Source organism: Pteropus vampyrus, unplaced genomic scaffold (genome assembly GCF_000151845.1).
Source record: "Pteropus vampyrus isolate Shadow unplaced genomic scaffold, Pvam_2.0 Scaffold50, whole genome shotgun sequence".
NCBI classification, from domain to species: Eukaryota; Metazoa; Chordata; class Mammalia; order Chiroptera; family Pteropodidae; genus Pteropus; species Pteropus vampyrus.
This window is the reverse complement of record NW_011888831.1, coordinates 7,332,404-7,347,268: the sequence shown is the minus strand read 5'-3', so window position 1 is coordinate 7,347,268 and position 14,865 is coordinate 7,332,404. Positions and strand designations below refer to the sequence as shown.

The 14,865-nt window shown below is 35.6% G+C and overlaps 1 protein-coding gene across 3 annotated transcripts in view; it reads left to right on the top strand.

Annotated features, from left to right (window-relative positions):
* Window positions 1-14,865, top strand: part of NLK (nemo like kinase) — a 130,875-nt gene that overhangs the window by 80,933 nt on the left and 35,077 nt on the right. For all 3 annotated transcript variants that reach the window (XR_895867.2, XR_002780261.1, XM_011359996.2), the window contains exon 3: window positions 1,581-1,636. Coding sequence is in view for 1 of the 3 variants with exons in the window: in XM_011359996.2 (XP_011358298.1) it covers window positions 1,581-1,636 (56 nt within the window). In the remaining 2 variants the exon portion in view is untranslated. The remainder of the gene's footprint in view (window positions 1-1,580; window positions 1,637-14,865) is intronic.

Genomic DNA, 14,865 nt, shown 5'->3' with positions numbered 1-14,865 from the left:
AGGAAGTTTTAGTTTAATTTAAAATTTTAAAGTGACAAATGCTTGGCTGAAAAAAGAGTAACTTTTAAAATGAACAAGATTTCTTCCACATGTAAATGCAAAGGGAAAAGAAAAGGGGATGGCAGAGAAATCTATGGGTTAAAACTTAAAAGACATAAATCAGCCATACAGTGTAAGTCTTCTTTAGCTCCCAACTTTGACTAACAAAAAAGGAAGAGAGGAGGGAGGAAAAGAGGAAAGAAGGAAGGAAACTGGAAATTTGAGCACTGGATATTCGATGGTATTAAAAAACATTAAATTTTTCATTTTACAATTATATTATTTTAAAGTTTTTATTTTTTAGAGATACTTACTCATGTATGGCTGAAATAAATCTAGTATTTGCTTCAAAATTGTATAGGGACTGTGAAGGGTATAGATGAAGCAAGAATGGCCATGTATACATAACTACTAAGGCCAGATGTTGAGTACATGTGTATTCTTTATGTATTCTTTTATGTTCGAAATTCTCTATAATAAAATTTTTTTTTTCTTAATAGACTAAGCTAAAGATCAAAAAATTTGAACTTGTACCACTGCACAATTTATTTCTTGTTAAATAACTTCTTCTATATCCTTTGAGCCTGGTATTTCTTGTTAGCAAGATATGTTCAGATTCTTAGGTGTGACATCATAGATGAGACTTGAAGGAGTAGCTAGACAGCTGGTAGGGGAAATAGGCTTATTCATTCTGTTTCAATGGCAGAAGTGATATTGGTAGTATGTTACTTTTATAAAGAACTTGAATTTCAGATGCCTTAAAGTCTTTTTTTCCTCCACCCTGGGGACTTCTTTTTTTATACTTGGGATAAAATTCAAAATGCTTAACATAATTTAAAGAACTTTTGTGTGATATATCACCTGCCTTTCTCTTCTATTTTTTTCCCACCCACTAGGTTCCGTAAGCACTGGCATTTCTGTTTCTAGAATCTTCCTGGTTCTTTCTTGCCTCAGTGCCTACTCATTGCCTGACCAACTCCTCCTATTCAGCCTTCCACTCTTAGAGTAGTGTGACTTCAGGGAAGCATTTTCTCCCCATTCCTCTTTACTTTTTCCCTTCATAATAATAAATATCATAATTATATATTTGTGTTACTATTTGTTTAATGTCTAATTTGTTTAACCCGAGAGCTTGCCACAGTGCTTTCCAGATAGAATGCATTTAGTAAACATTTTTTGAACAGAGGAATAAAAGAATGAATGGTAGATGTGGCTCTTCATACTCTGAGAGCAGCACCAATTGTTAAAAAAAATAGGGCATTTCTTTCCAACACTCTTCTATGCAGGGGTTCTGGTAGCATGTGGTTTAACCCAGTTGCCTCTCTCATTTGGTTTAGGTAGAATTATTTTTTAGATAGTAAGTTTACAAACTCATCTTAAAGTGTACAACTGTTTCTTGACTGATAAATTTAGTTAACTTTAGTGGGCAGTCGTAACTAAACGTTAAATCATTAAAGTGTTAATAGTATTTACGTGCATATATGTCATGTTGTTTCTTTTTTAGTTCTCTAAATTTGACTTTTTTTTCCCCCTTTTCTCAGGTACTCTCTGCCCTTGACATACTCCAACCTCCACACATTGACTATTTTGAAGAAATGTATCCTAACCAGGGAATATGAAAGAAGGGGACAATTTTTTATTAATTCGTTTATTTAGCACATTTTGGGGGTCATGCTTTGAAGTGTATTAAATCTCATCCTTGCAGAAGTGGTTGAGTACCTGGAACCAGGTAATTTTACCAGGTATTATCAATATATCCTGACATCTGAGCAGATATTTTGCTTGATCCCTACACAGTCTTATGAGATAGGTTATTACCATCTTCATTTTGCAGATAAAACCAGTGAGGCAGCTATGTTGTAGTGGATCTCAGTAAAGTGCTCATGTCACTATATAACAACTGCCTGTCAGTCAAGAGGATACTTCTACCCTTTTTTCTACCACTTGGGGTAAGGTGAAAATTAAAGAGATAATGTAAGTTAAATGTCCCAAGTTCCATGAAATAATGGTAGTGGTGATGGTGTTAGTAATAGCCATGACTTACATAAGATGCAGGGTACAATTCTAAGTTCCGTACACATATGCATTAATTTAATCCCTGTAACATCCATCTGGGGAGGTATTGTGATTATTCTTATTTAACAGAAGGGGAAATTGAGGCACAAAAGATAAAAAACTTGACCAAGATGACAGAACTAGTAAGTGTTGGGATCTAGGTTCAATTCCAGGCAGTCTGACTCTATCGTCTTGATTTCAACTCCTACATATATGGTTGTCTCAGGATAAAGGCTTTAATGCCTGATAATAGCTCCTGGGACTGTGCATGAAAAATATTAGGACATAAGTTAGTCCATCTGACATTCTTGACAAAGCATCACCATTTACCATTCTACACTTGGTAAAGCTTTAAATGAAAGACGAGATCCTAAACATTGAGGTCAGTGAGCTCATGATAGTACAGTTTATCCACTCAAGGCTTTTTATTAACACTAGGCCTGTGACTCAGAATGGACACCAGTATAATAGCAAGATACTTTTTCTGATTCAGCAGTGAGATAAACAAAAGTCTCATTCTTACAGAGGTGGTAGGTGATTTCATACTAGACAATTAATTTCGATAATTTCCTTAGTAACTGGGAACAATTAAGAGCTTCCCAAAGGGAAAGAGAATGACTAAGCTGACTAGGGAACTGGGAAATCTTATTAGACAGAATTGCGACTGATCAGCACTGCTGGGATGTTTTGATCTGATAAACCAAAAGCTCTTGAATACAGTAATCCTTGGTGATACTTTAATTCATGAATCCTTTATGAAATTAATTCCTTTGTAAAAGGTTAATTCATTGGAGTTAGGGTGCTCCAACCCTGCACATTCCAAAGAAAGGACTGGCCCTTCACTGACTCCTTGCTGAGAAGAGTTTCTTTGTATACCTGAGGTCTTAGGCTAGGCTGGATGGCCCTTTTTAAAAGAGTACCAAATTAACCTAAAGATAGAAGAATTTTTTCCTCAATTATAAGTCAGTAGTAGCAACTGAGGAGAAAGCATTAATGACTCCTTTTAATTGGTGGTAAGGGAATCCACATACTAGAAGGCATTCCTTTGAGTGTATAATACTATTTCTGCCTTTTTGGAAATAAAGTTGCTGACCAAACCTTGAAATTAGAAGAAATTCTCTTTATTGAATAACAATTTTACTGTATTACAGGCTATGTTGGGGATCCCCAAGATCACCCTCAAGTTCAGTGATTCTCTGAAAGGACTCGACCCAGGAAAGGCGTTCCACCACAGTTGCAGTTTGTTACAGCAAAAGGATACAGATTAAAATCAGCAAAGGAAAAGGGTGTATAAAACAGTCCCTGAGAAACCAGACACAAAGTTCAGTTGTCCTCTCCCAGTGGAATTGCATACATAGTGCTTAATTCTCCCAGCAACAATTTATGACAACACAGGCAAGTGTTGTCAACCAAGGAAGCTCATCTGAGCCTTTGAGTCGGGGTTTTTGTTGGAGGTCAGTCAGGGAAGCCCAAGGGACTGACCTTAGCTACTCAGTCTCCAGCCATCCACCTTTCTCCCCACCAGAGGTTGAATTAATACAGCTGGACCAAGGCCCAGGTGAACAAAAACAGATGTGCACCTTCAATCACATTGTTAGCATAAACTGTGTGTTGTGGCCAAAGCACCAGGTACTAAGAGACTCTTAGGAAACAAAATATTGCAAAAGTGCAAATGTTATTTCCCAGGAGCTGGTCAGGGGCCAATCCTAAAGACTTGGAAATATGTAGGGTTTGGGTAACCCACATCTGCTGAATTAAGCCTTTATTGCACATAGGCCTTCTGTGGGCAAAGAATGTTTTCATATAAGATAATTGGTGAATGCGGGTTTATATAATAAATGCCAAATATATTTCAGTTCTCTTCATGAATACTTAACAAATTCATTTTATCCATTTTCTGTCTTATAATTCAAACATGAATTGTTTATGTGAGGTATTAGTTTTGTGTAATTGGGTTTGTCATTCTTTAAAAACCCTGCGTGTTTCTGTAAGCTAGAAGTTCTCAGTTGCTTCTTATTGACCATAATCTAATCGAGTCTGGGGAATCCTTGATTCATTATTATTTCAAATACTTGCACAACAGAGGAAAAGCTGGAATAGTTATGCTTTAAAACCAAGAGTGAATAGGTGATATAGTAGCTGTTGGTAGCTGATTTCAGCCCATTTCATAAACAGAATGTTTATATGAAATGACTCTCCCCAAAATTGTTCATGAATGTTTAAATAAAAGACTTTGCCATAAAATGTTTGTGGAACCCTCTGGTGTACCATTTACTTAAAAGTTTCACTTTCTTATTTAATTTTTTACCTTCAGGTTAAAAATTGATACTTGTTGCTTTCACAGTAATTAGCTGGATACAGATGGGAAAATCATTCAAACTAAACCTCAGCGTTCTTGTTTTCTGTTGTATAATTTTTAGCTATATGTAGAATGATGCACGGGGGGGAAAAAAGTGTTTTCCAGTGGTGATGCCATTTGGAAAACAATGAATCCTTTTAACATAAAAAGGAATTAAACCTATAGCTGCCATAGGATTATAAAGACGTTTTAGGAAGGCATGATTTAGCTTAGAGTACAAGATACTAAAAATTTGTGTTTTTAAAAGGAAACGTAAGAAATGCTTTAGTTACATATGAACTCTGCCTTTGCTGATTCTATCCCAGACAGGAAGTTTTCTGGGTCCTGTGCTTTTTAATACAAATATGTTTATTGTAGCCAAAGCAAAAAATAATTTTTTCTTTTATTTCTCTCTGTAAAATAAGACAACTTAATACCTAAAGCACAAAAACATTGACAATTTTAATAGAATCTCAAGTTACTATTTGATTTCAACTTTATGTATTATCCATCTGTCAGCAGCTTCCTCTGTAGTATCTCAGAAATATGGCATAGGTATTACAAGTGTTTTTAGATGATGGGTTTTTTTTGGAGGATTGTCGTGTCTTTGCAGATTTCGGAATGGGTGATATTTTGAGTTTTAAATATATGATCATAGACTTGTGCTTTGAAGAAACTTTTTGAGGTCTATTTGAAGCTCTCGTTTTAGGTAAATTCTAAATATATTGCTATGCATCTAATGCATGTTTTAATAATTAGTTGATAAATAATTCAGTTCATAGAGTCAAAAATTTATGTCATATTTCAGTTGTAAAGGGAAATAAATAATCTTCCATTATACATACAGTACCACATTCTCACACTTTTTTCTAAGACCAGAAAATTGGGATATTATATTGCATGTGTAACTTTTAGTAGGTAAACATTCTCCCCCACCCCACTCCAGGTAAACATTTTAAACCAGATGTCTTTTAAACTAATTGAATATTTAATTTTAGAAATGCCTAGATCTGTGAACATTTTGATGTAATCAAGTGTACAATAAACATCAGCATGTAGTATCATGCAGTTAATCATATGTCTTTCTCTGAAACTGTAATAAAATAATCATATTAGTGCCCTCCAAAAATTTAGCTAGGGTTTTGAAAGACCAAGCCTCTTTACATAATTCTTTAAGTAACTTTTAAAAAGACAAAAGTCTAGATTTAACTGTTTGCAAATCTACCTACAAGGTGCAACAGATTTAGCAGGTATGGTAGGAGCAATAAACTACCACAACCTCTATCATCTAGCTTTTGTGTCTTCATATTTTTTAAATCAAGTATGTCGACCTAGAAAATAAGTTCTTTAATAGAAATTAAAGATTATGTATTTTTCTGAGCTGAACTTTTAGCTTGTTAAAAGATTGTATTATTCATTTTATACTTTGAGTTTCTTCTATTTGGACATCTGTATGAAAACAATTTGGCACTTAATTACTTTGAGCCTACTGAAATTTAATCCAAAAGAAATCAGCTCTAATTGTTTGATTGGAAAACATTATCATACTTCAGTCTGGCAGGCTACCTAGAACATTACAGAATGGCTAGCCACATTGGAAGAGAAGCAGTTGAAATCAGAAGAGGACTCGATGTACTCTGAGAAAGGGGAGAGGTGAGATCCAAAGACAAAATGTTGAGATGGAAGCAAAGAGCAGGTTCAGCAGGACTATTGGTGTCGTTAGAATATGGAGATTGTGTTCCAAGAAAGGAAATTTGTAGTTAGAACAAGTTGTATCACTTCAAGATATAAAGCAGAGCCATGATTTGAGGTCGATGAAGGAACATGATAATGAAAGTCCATAGAGTTCAGATGGTTCACCTTTTTCCCGTTTGCCCCGAGATAACTCACAGATTATAGTCCTAAGCTTACCCCCAAAATTTGCCATGGAATATCTCGCTTTTATTATTTTTGCATCGCTCTAGTATATTGATAGTCTTTGGAAACAAATGACATCATTCTGTTTATAGCATTCTGTTTTTAGTAGTTTGATTGCTGAAAATGTCAAACCCCAGAAAACATAGCATTCCTACGTGAGCTGCACTTTTTTTCTAAACCAGAAAATTAAGAAACTGAGGGGTAGAGAATTTTTACCCTGGCTGCACATTAAAAACACCTAGAGAGCATTTTTTAAAATGCAGATGCCCTGATCCTACATCCCAGAGATTCTCATTTAATTGGTTTGAGTTGTGTCCTAGTATTTTTTAAAGTTCCCGCCAGTTATCTTAATGTCCTCACTAGGCTCCAGTTAGGATCCACTAGGCTAAAGCACTGGAGTGATTTAAAGCATGAATGTTGAAGTTATCAGTTACTACCTGAGGGACTTTCAGTATGCAAGTATGAACCAGCTATTTTGTCATCTAGGTAAAATCAGATATGCTAGAAAAGACAAAGGTAAAAGACTATGCAGTTTGGTTCTGGAGTGTGTATTTTTAAAGGAGAGGTCTTTGAGCAGTAGCGGATAGGACCAACCATAACCTGGAGAAAGGGTAGGCGAGAAGGAAGTAGCTTACTCCTCTACTTAAAAGCTCTTTAGATGAAGACCATGTTCCCCATAATCATGTTGATGCTCTTCATGTAAATCCATCATAAACGCTTTTTGACAACTAAATTAACTGTGATCTACAAATCTTTAAAAACCTCAAGATCTAATTCATCTTCTGTTTAAGCCTTAAGAAAGTCAAAATATGTTATATTTTAGGCAGAAAGTCCCACCTTTATTTTATTCTGGCACATCAATAATGGAAAGGGCAGGATTCAAAATGAGGTATGGAAAGTTTGACTCAGAGCCTTGTACTAATCACCCGAAATCTGTTTTGTTCATTCTTTGAATGGTGAGTTTTTGAATTTACAGTAGAGTTAGAATCATGCATTGAAACTGAAGCATATGCAACATGGTTTTTAACATGACTAAAAAAGAAATAATTAGTTTATTTTCAATTTTATTCATTTAGCTTATTTTCCAGAGTGAACACGAGATAGGAATCAAGAATGTGCTATTCCTCGGGTAATTTCAGCTCCCATAGGCTTCCCATCATCAGAGCGTTTCACCAAGCTGAGTGCGGTGCTGGTGTTGAAAGAGGTACTTTAATATAGCATGATCTTTTAACACAAGCCTGCTGTATCATACGGGGTTCAATCAAAGAAAACAGCACTCTGTTCCAATACCACAGAACACAGTCCTGGTGAATTTAATGAGAGTTTGCTATATTGGTCTCCAACATAGTATCTTTCCAGGTGATTTTTTTGGTGATACTTAATGTTCATGTTATACCCTAACTTTAGAACTTTACCCTCAGGAAAGATGTTCTAGCAGGTAATGTAAAGCATAACAGCCTTTGCTGTTATCCTTGGATAAGGAGTTCATGTGTCAATGGAGATGATTGACAATTTTCAAATAATTATAATACCAGGTAATCAGTTTTAAAATAGAGCTACTAATCAAATTTTCTTAAGTAGAGAAAACTGCTCTGCCTTTATTCTCTCCCTTCTGCTCACTCCCCCATCCCCCCAAAAAAAGTTTGGAAAACTTAACTGGAACTTAGAATTTTCATAGAATAAGACATTTTCATTAACCCTTCCTATATCAATCCATAGTTACCTATTAGTAGAATATAAATATATTTTCAATATTTCCAATCTTATTCTTCCATAAAATTTTAGACAGTATCTGATTTCTTTTGGTGCATCCATGTAACCCTTTTTGCATAGGTGTTTTCATTAAATAGCAATGTGGAACAATGCTAATAGTTGGCATATCTGAGTGTATAATAAAGCATTTATTCCATAAATGTTAGAAAGTGGGTACTCTGAACAAATGGCTAAAGCACTCTATGTCAGATTTTATCTTTTTTCCAACTATTGAGATATAATTGACATTATAGATCTAATATGTTGACAGAGGAGGCAGATCTCTTTAAATGGACCACCATTTTATCTCTTCTTAACTGACATAAAAGCACTCAGAAACAGACTTCTGATATACCTCTCCTAGATTCTTCTAGATTTTTTTGTCCTGTGTATATTTTGAATGCTCACTATTCCTTTTGATAATTTTGTCTTTCAAAATTTTCAACCAAAAATGAATTTCACTTGTGATGGGTAGCTCTGGGTAGGTAAGGAAGAATCTATAGTTTGGCATATTGAGAGGCTTGTCCTCCCTTGAGAATGCAGTTTGTGGTTGTTTATGGTAGCATAACTACTCCGTTTTAATGACATCATTCTTGCAGCTTTACAGTAGATCAGACTGCAGTAAATTGCCCTCAAATACTGTTGGGTGGAAGGACATTTGAAACCAGATTGTCTAGACATGGAAGTAAGTTTTTCACCATTCAGAAAAGATAGGTGGTTGGGTCTAATTTGAGGGCTCATTGTCTCTTGAAGGAAGTGTTAAAGGTTTGTTGTGTCGGCAGAAAGAAGTATGATGCAGTTTATATGACTGATAATGTGCATCCTTTATCCTCTGAATCAAGAGGTGATTGAAGAATTTTCCCCTAGTCTTTGTGAATTAGGTAAAATGTTTTTCTAAACTAGGTAGAGGCTCTTCTTTCAAATGTTCTTTTTTATGTTCAGAAAAAAAGCAGTGAATATTTCAGTCATTTCGTTTGGCTTCTATTCCTTGGGTTTGTGTATATGTACATTTGCTTAGGAGAGTTATGATGGTGGAAGATTAGTAGTTACCAGGCTCTACCATCTACATTTGACAGACACAGAACTTGCTTTTGCCTTCTCCAGGACACTTTGGGGAGAAGAGAGCTGACGTTTAAAATAAGAACATTTTCTCTAGAATGCTCTTTCTGTTTTATTGAATATGTGTTTATAGCCTTAGTACCAAAGACTCAGCCAACAGAACCTTCTGGGCTATGCCAGAGTATGTAGAATGACAGCTTTCCGGGTTTTTTTCTGGTGGTAGAAATTGATGTTTTTTAGTCAATTTTAAATTGCAAATTAAAGGTAGCTTTAATTTTCAACATTCTATATAGCAAATTGTTTACCTTAAAAAGAAAAAGAATTTGCCTTTATCAGGGAAAGAGATTGTTGTATTCAAACATTTTAACAACGTGACCTTTTATCCCATTGATTTTTATAGAGAAACACAGGCATGCTACAGAAAAGGTCAGTGATTCTAATTGAAGCACACACACGGATCTTTTTTCTAGTTGTGAAGGCGTCCATGCTTTTTGTTGCAAAGAAGATGATGAGATTTAAGGCTGACCATTTGTTACAAGAGAAAGCAATTCTCTCTGTGATACATTGCTGTTTTTCTTTCACGTGGAAAGCATTGTTTGAAATCGACAATATCCATAAACCAAATTTTCATTATCCATGCTATTTAATGCCCTCATTTTTATTTCAGAGGCAGTTCCATATTAAAGGTCTCGGTTGAAATTTCCCTCCTCTGTGGACCAGATTTTGGAAGGAAAAGATATGAGGAAAGAGATAATATTAAAGCTGACATATTTATAGTTGTGAGATCTTCTTCTTTCAAACAGGAATGGCAGGATTTCAGAATTAGTGTGCTTTATTTGGGATTAAGCATGTTTTAACTGCCATTCTTGGACTTTTCCTTTCATAAAACAGAATCCATGGCTCAAGGAGCCAGACTTGAGGATCCGCATACTACAATTTATTAAACCAAAAATTTATTGTATCCGTTTGGAAAAATCACCTAACTCTCATATTTGTTCCAAAATGTATCATACAAAGCTGGAAGGCTTTTTAAAAAATGATCGTAGAACCCTTGACCCATATGCCACCTACTTGATAATTTTTTAATTTTATTTTATTAGTTTCAAGTATACAGTACATTGGTTAGACATTTATATAGTTTATAAAATGATCCCCCTAATTGCTCTTTCTCTCCTCTGGCTCTCCACCTAGCCAAAATTTCAAAATTTCTTTTTCATAATCTGACTTAGTGTTGGTTCTGTCCAATATGAAATGGAAGAAAGAATGAATTACTTTTTCTTGTCTGAAGTTAGTAAAAATGTTAAGGGATTAAAATTATGTTTTCAAAGCTTTCTGTCCATATTCATTCTGTAAATGAATATGGACAGAAAGCTTTGTAATTCAATACAATAGATTCTCCATTTTCTTCTCCCAATCTAGCTAAACCAGTTAAATACTTTTATTTTGCTATCTGAAAGGATTTAACACATTAATAGTTCTTCATATATCAGTCTTCATTGCATTTGTGTCTTCATTGCATTTGTTAATAGAACATTAAATGTGTTCTTAGACTTTAGTTTAGCAAGCAGGCCAGCTGGCTATAGTGCTGCACCCTAGATGGCGAGAGTTGTTGAACCTGATAGATAGTTTTTTTATACAAGACCATATCACAGATTTTCACATATATACACAACTTGAGCTATCCAGAGTGATTAGCTCTATTACTGAAGTGCTTATTTAGTTGTGTTTTCTTATATTTGCACGACACTTTATCATCAATAGTAAGCACTCATTCCTAATAGTTTATAGATTCCCCCAGTTTCTATTACTCTAGAAGCTATGTAATGAATCACTTTATTCTTTCCCTTTTGCCTGAAAGGTGGGAACAATCTAAGTCATAGACTAGTTGGCAGGCCTGAACTTGGGAATGTGGAAAATTGACCTTCTTCCCATATTCTTAGAGGACTGTTATAGGAAACTGACAAGCAAGTGTCTCCCTTTCTTCTCCCTACAAAGCCTCGGTACCATGCACTTGGTAGAGTGCCTAAATAATTGCATTGTAAAATCAGTGTCCTTCTCCATTCCTGCTGACTGCGATACTCTCATCGTCTCTTAGTTTTCTGCTGCTTAACAGCAGCAGTCTTGAACTTAGTGACTTACTATCACATGAAACAGGAACAAGATCCTCGTCCTCTGTTTATTTCAAAATCCTTATGATTGTTTCAGGGCCTACCGAGCCAGCATATTCTGCTAGCTTGAGGAAAGAGAAAGAAACTATGTTGTAGTGGCAAAGAACATGGAGTCTAAATTCGAATCCCATCTTTCCCTCTTAGACTACCTGTGTGATCTTGGGCAAGTTACTTAACCTCTTTGTGCCTCAATTTCTTGGTGAATAATAATCGTATCTATCTCATAGAGTTATCTTGAGAATTAAACTGGAATGGAAAAATAGACAGAGATAGAACTTAGTGACCCAGAAAGACAATAGGAACTTCTGTGAACTTTCTAGTGAAAACAAAGTGTGTCAAGCCCACTACCAACAGATGGCATTAGCAAGTACTCACAAAGAAATGGACTTTCATAATGGCCTATCAGTAACAAACCTAGCCTGTTTATAGAGATTTTTTAAATAAGATGTAAACTATTAATGAGGAACGGGTTGTTAACCTCACTACCTCATATTCCCTTAACCTGGTCCCTTCTTCCCAGAAAATATTTCATGTACATCTCACCTAGCACCTCCAAGCCTTTCTCCAGACTGCATCCACATTATCTTTCTTACTGCTTTTTTCATTACCTTTACCAATCCTTTCTTATTAATGAGAAAGATATGACATATTTCCTCCTTCAGCCTGCCATTGTAAGAACCACTCCCCGTTATGCTCTACAGTGGTAGTCACATCCCCTAGTAGTAGTCCCTTCCTGGCCACATAAAGATTACCTAGGCCTTAGTGTATTAACAAAGCCCGAAGTTGTTTTAAAGTTCCCAGCTCACAGTTGGATTTTTTCCCCCCTGCTTTGTAGAGAGCCACTGTACATAGCTGGAACAACTTATTCACACCAGCTCTCTGAAACACCTGTGTTCCAGGTGAAGCCAAAATCTAAAGCTTGAATTCAGTCTTTTCACCTCTTAAAAATAAATATCTCTAAAATGTCCCAGCTGGTGGGAATGAAATGCTATCAGGCCTCCCAATTATTAGAAGGTGGTACTGAATAACAACAAAGCCACACCTAATTTGAGCTGCTGAAAAGCCTTAAAAGTCCATTATCATTCTCCTGAATTGCTTAACCTTCTGGTTAACCTTCTGATTACTAGCCTCCAGACATATTTAATTCAGGTGTGAGAGTTTAGGAACGCTCATAGGACTATTTATTTGATCTTTTGTTAAAGTCCACTGTTCAGGCTTTATTTTTTTAAAGTTGGTAGACACCAGCAGGCATGTGTTATGTAGAGACCCAGAGGTTTCAGAAGCCACTAAATATATTAGACCTGCCTTAATTGGAGGATTTGGGGAAGCGCTGGGGCTTTTAGCCACTTCATAGACCAGCTGAGTCTCCTGCTACCAACTCAATTTATTTGAGAGCAGGGAACTTAATAGACCTATAGCACACTAGCACAAATCTGTATTGTAGCCAGAGTACAACTTACATATGTACTGCTTATATCAGTTCTCTGCACATATATGAGTATTATTAAGTGTTAATTTAGAGCACTGAATTGTATAATTGGTGATGGGTTTAATAATTATGTGTTTAATTGATAATCTTTTCCTCTTACTGGTACCTCACTTAGAGGTAGCAAGAGAGCCAGATGGTAGAAAATAGGATTAGGTCAAAGTGGCATTTTTCCAAAGGAAATATGCGTGAGCCAAACAAAGTTTTGTTTTATGTATGTGTTTTTGTTGTTTTAGAAATATAGAATACTAATCAGTTATGGGATACCAATCTGATAGCTAATTTTTGCCACCTTGGGGTCAAGACTCCAGGTTACTAGAAGCTCCTTACCAAAATCAGGGATCCCCTTTGTGGAGGTTTTCAGAGACCTCACAGATATTAGGGCTTTTAATTGCTCCCTTGAGTTTTCAGTCTATCCAAAACCAATCTATGTCTCTCTCAAAAATAATATATGCCCTGTAGAAAACTTATCTTGGTCTAAGAAAATATTTTTGTCCTTATATGAAGGAGTATGACTATCATGGACATACTGTTGTGTGGTGCAAAAACAAACAAACAAACAAAAAACCTCATGAGACCTCAATAAGTGAATAAATTTTTCCTTTTCAGCAATGATATCCTTTTAAGATTGCCTAATCTTTCCTTTTAAGATCAGTAACTTAAAAGAGCTTTTTAAATTGGTCACCTGTTTTGTGTTTCTTTTATACTTCTATTCTTTTGGCTTTTTCTTGCGGGGGGAATGGAAATGCTAGGAAGAAATAAGAACACAGTCATTTTGGTAAGTCATGGACTCTGATATTGGGCAGCCCTGAGTTCAAATCCTGATAACCACTCCCCACCCCCTGCCACGTACTAGCTTTTTGATCTTGAAAAAGTTATTTGATGTTCTTCCCTGAGCTTCAGTTTCTTCAGTGATAAATGGATATAATATTTTTTCTCAAAGGACTATTGCAAGGAATAAATGAATTAACGTATGTAAGACATTTGGCACAATGCCTGGCATATTGATATTTAATAAACTCAGTACCCTTTCTTCCTCCCATGATGATGATAATGATGATAGCAGCTACTGTGTAATCCCTATTTACCATGTGCCTGGCATTTATATGTAATTCACATATAACATCTAACTTGCCTAATGTTATCAAGTTAGTAAGTGGAAGAGTAAGATTCTAACCTGGTCTTTGATTCCAAAACCTGCACTACATTGCCTCCTACTGTGTAAATCCTTTTTAACTCCTCACTTTAAAAATCAGCTTCCTGGCCTTCTCTCTTCTAAAGTAGAATTATTTCATTTCCCTCTTTGCTGAGGTTTAGTTCATCTTTTGAAAGACAGAGCACAAGTTAGGAACAAAGGCTGAGATCTAGTGCCAACTCTGCTGAATACTAGCTGTGACCTTTGTCTAGTTCATTCACCACTCTAAATCTCCGCTTATTTGTATAATGAGAATCATAATCGGACTTATTTCTTAGAGTAATTAGGAATAGATGAGGCTAAAAAAGTTTAAAGTTGGATGCCTAACATATAGAAAACTCACAATACCAGCTCTTTTTCTGTCAAGTTTCTATGGCCGTGTTTGTTAAAATCATTTTGCTTCTTTGTTTTTTGTATTTGATTTTTACATATCAGTCTCGATCTTTTTATAATCTTTTGAATGTTGCCTTGCATGCATCCATCTTTTTCCTCTGTGTTGTCAGTGAGTTAGCATGCTCTCTACACCCATTTGGTGCCCAGTCAGTATTTATTGGTGCTAATGATGATGGTTAAACAAAAATGCTGTTGGCACCAGTCCTGCAGCCACTGAGACTGCTTGAGTAATCATGAATATCCTAAAAACAGAAAAGGACTCAATCATCTTACACATAATTGAAGGTCAGAATTTGGTGTCAGCATTTGTTTCTGCAATGATTGTGTAGCTTTTTCTGCAGAATTACCTTTGACAGTTGGAGTAGTTAGGCTTTCTGGCATGAGGCTGATTATCATGCATTCTTAAATTACTTCCCAAAATAGGTACAGCATCGTAGAGGTAGATTAAACAAATATTGGTTGT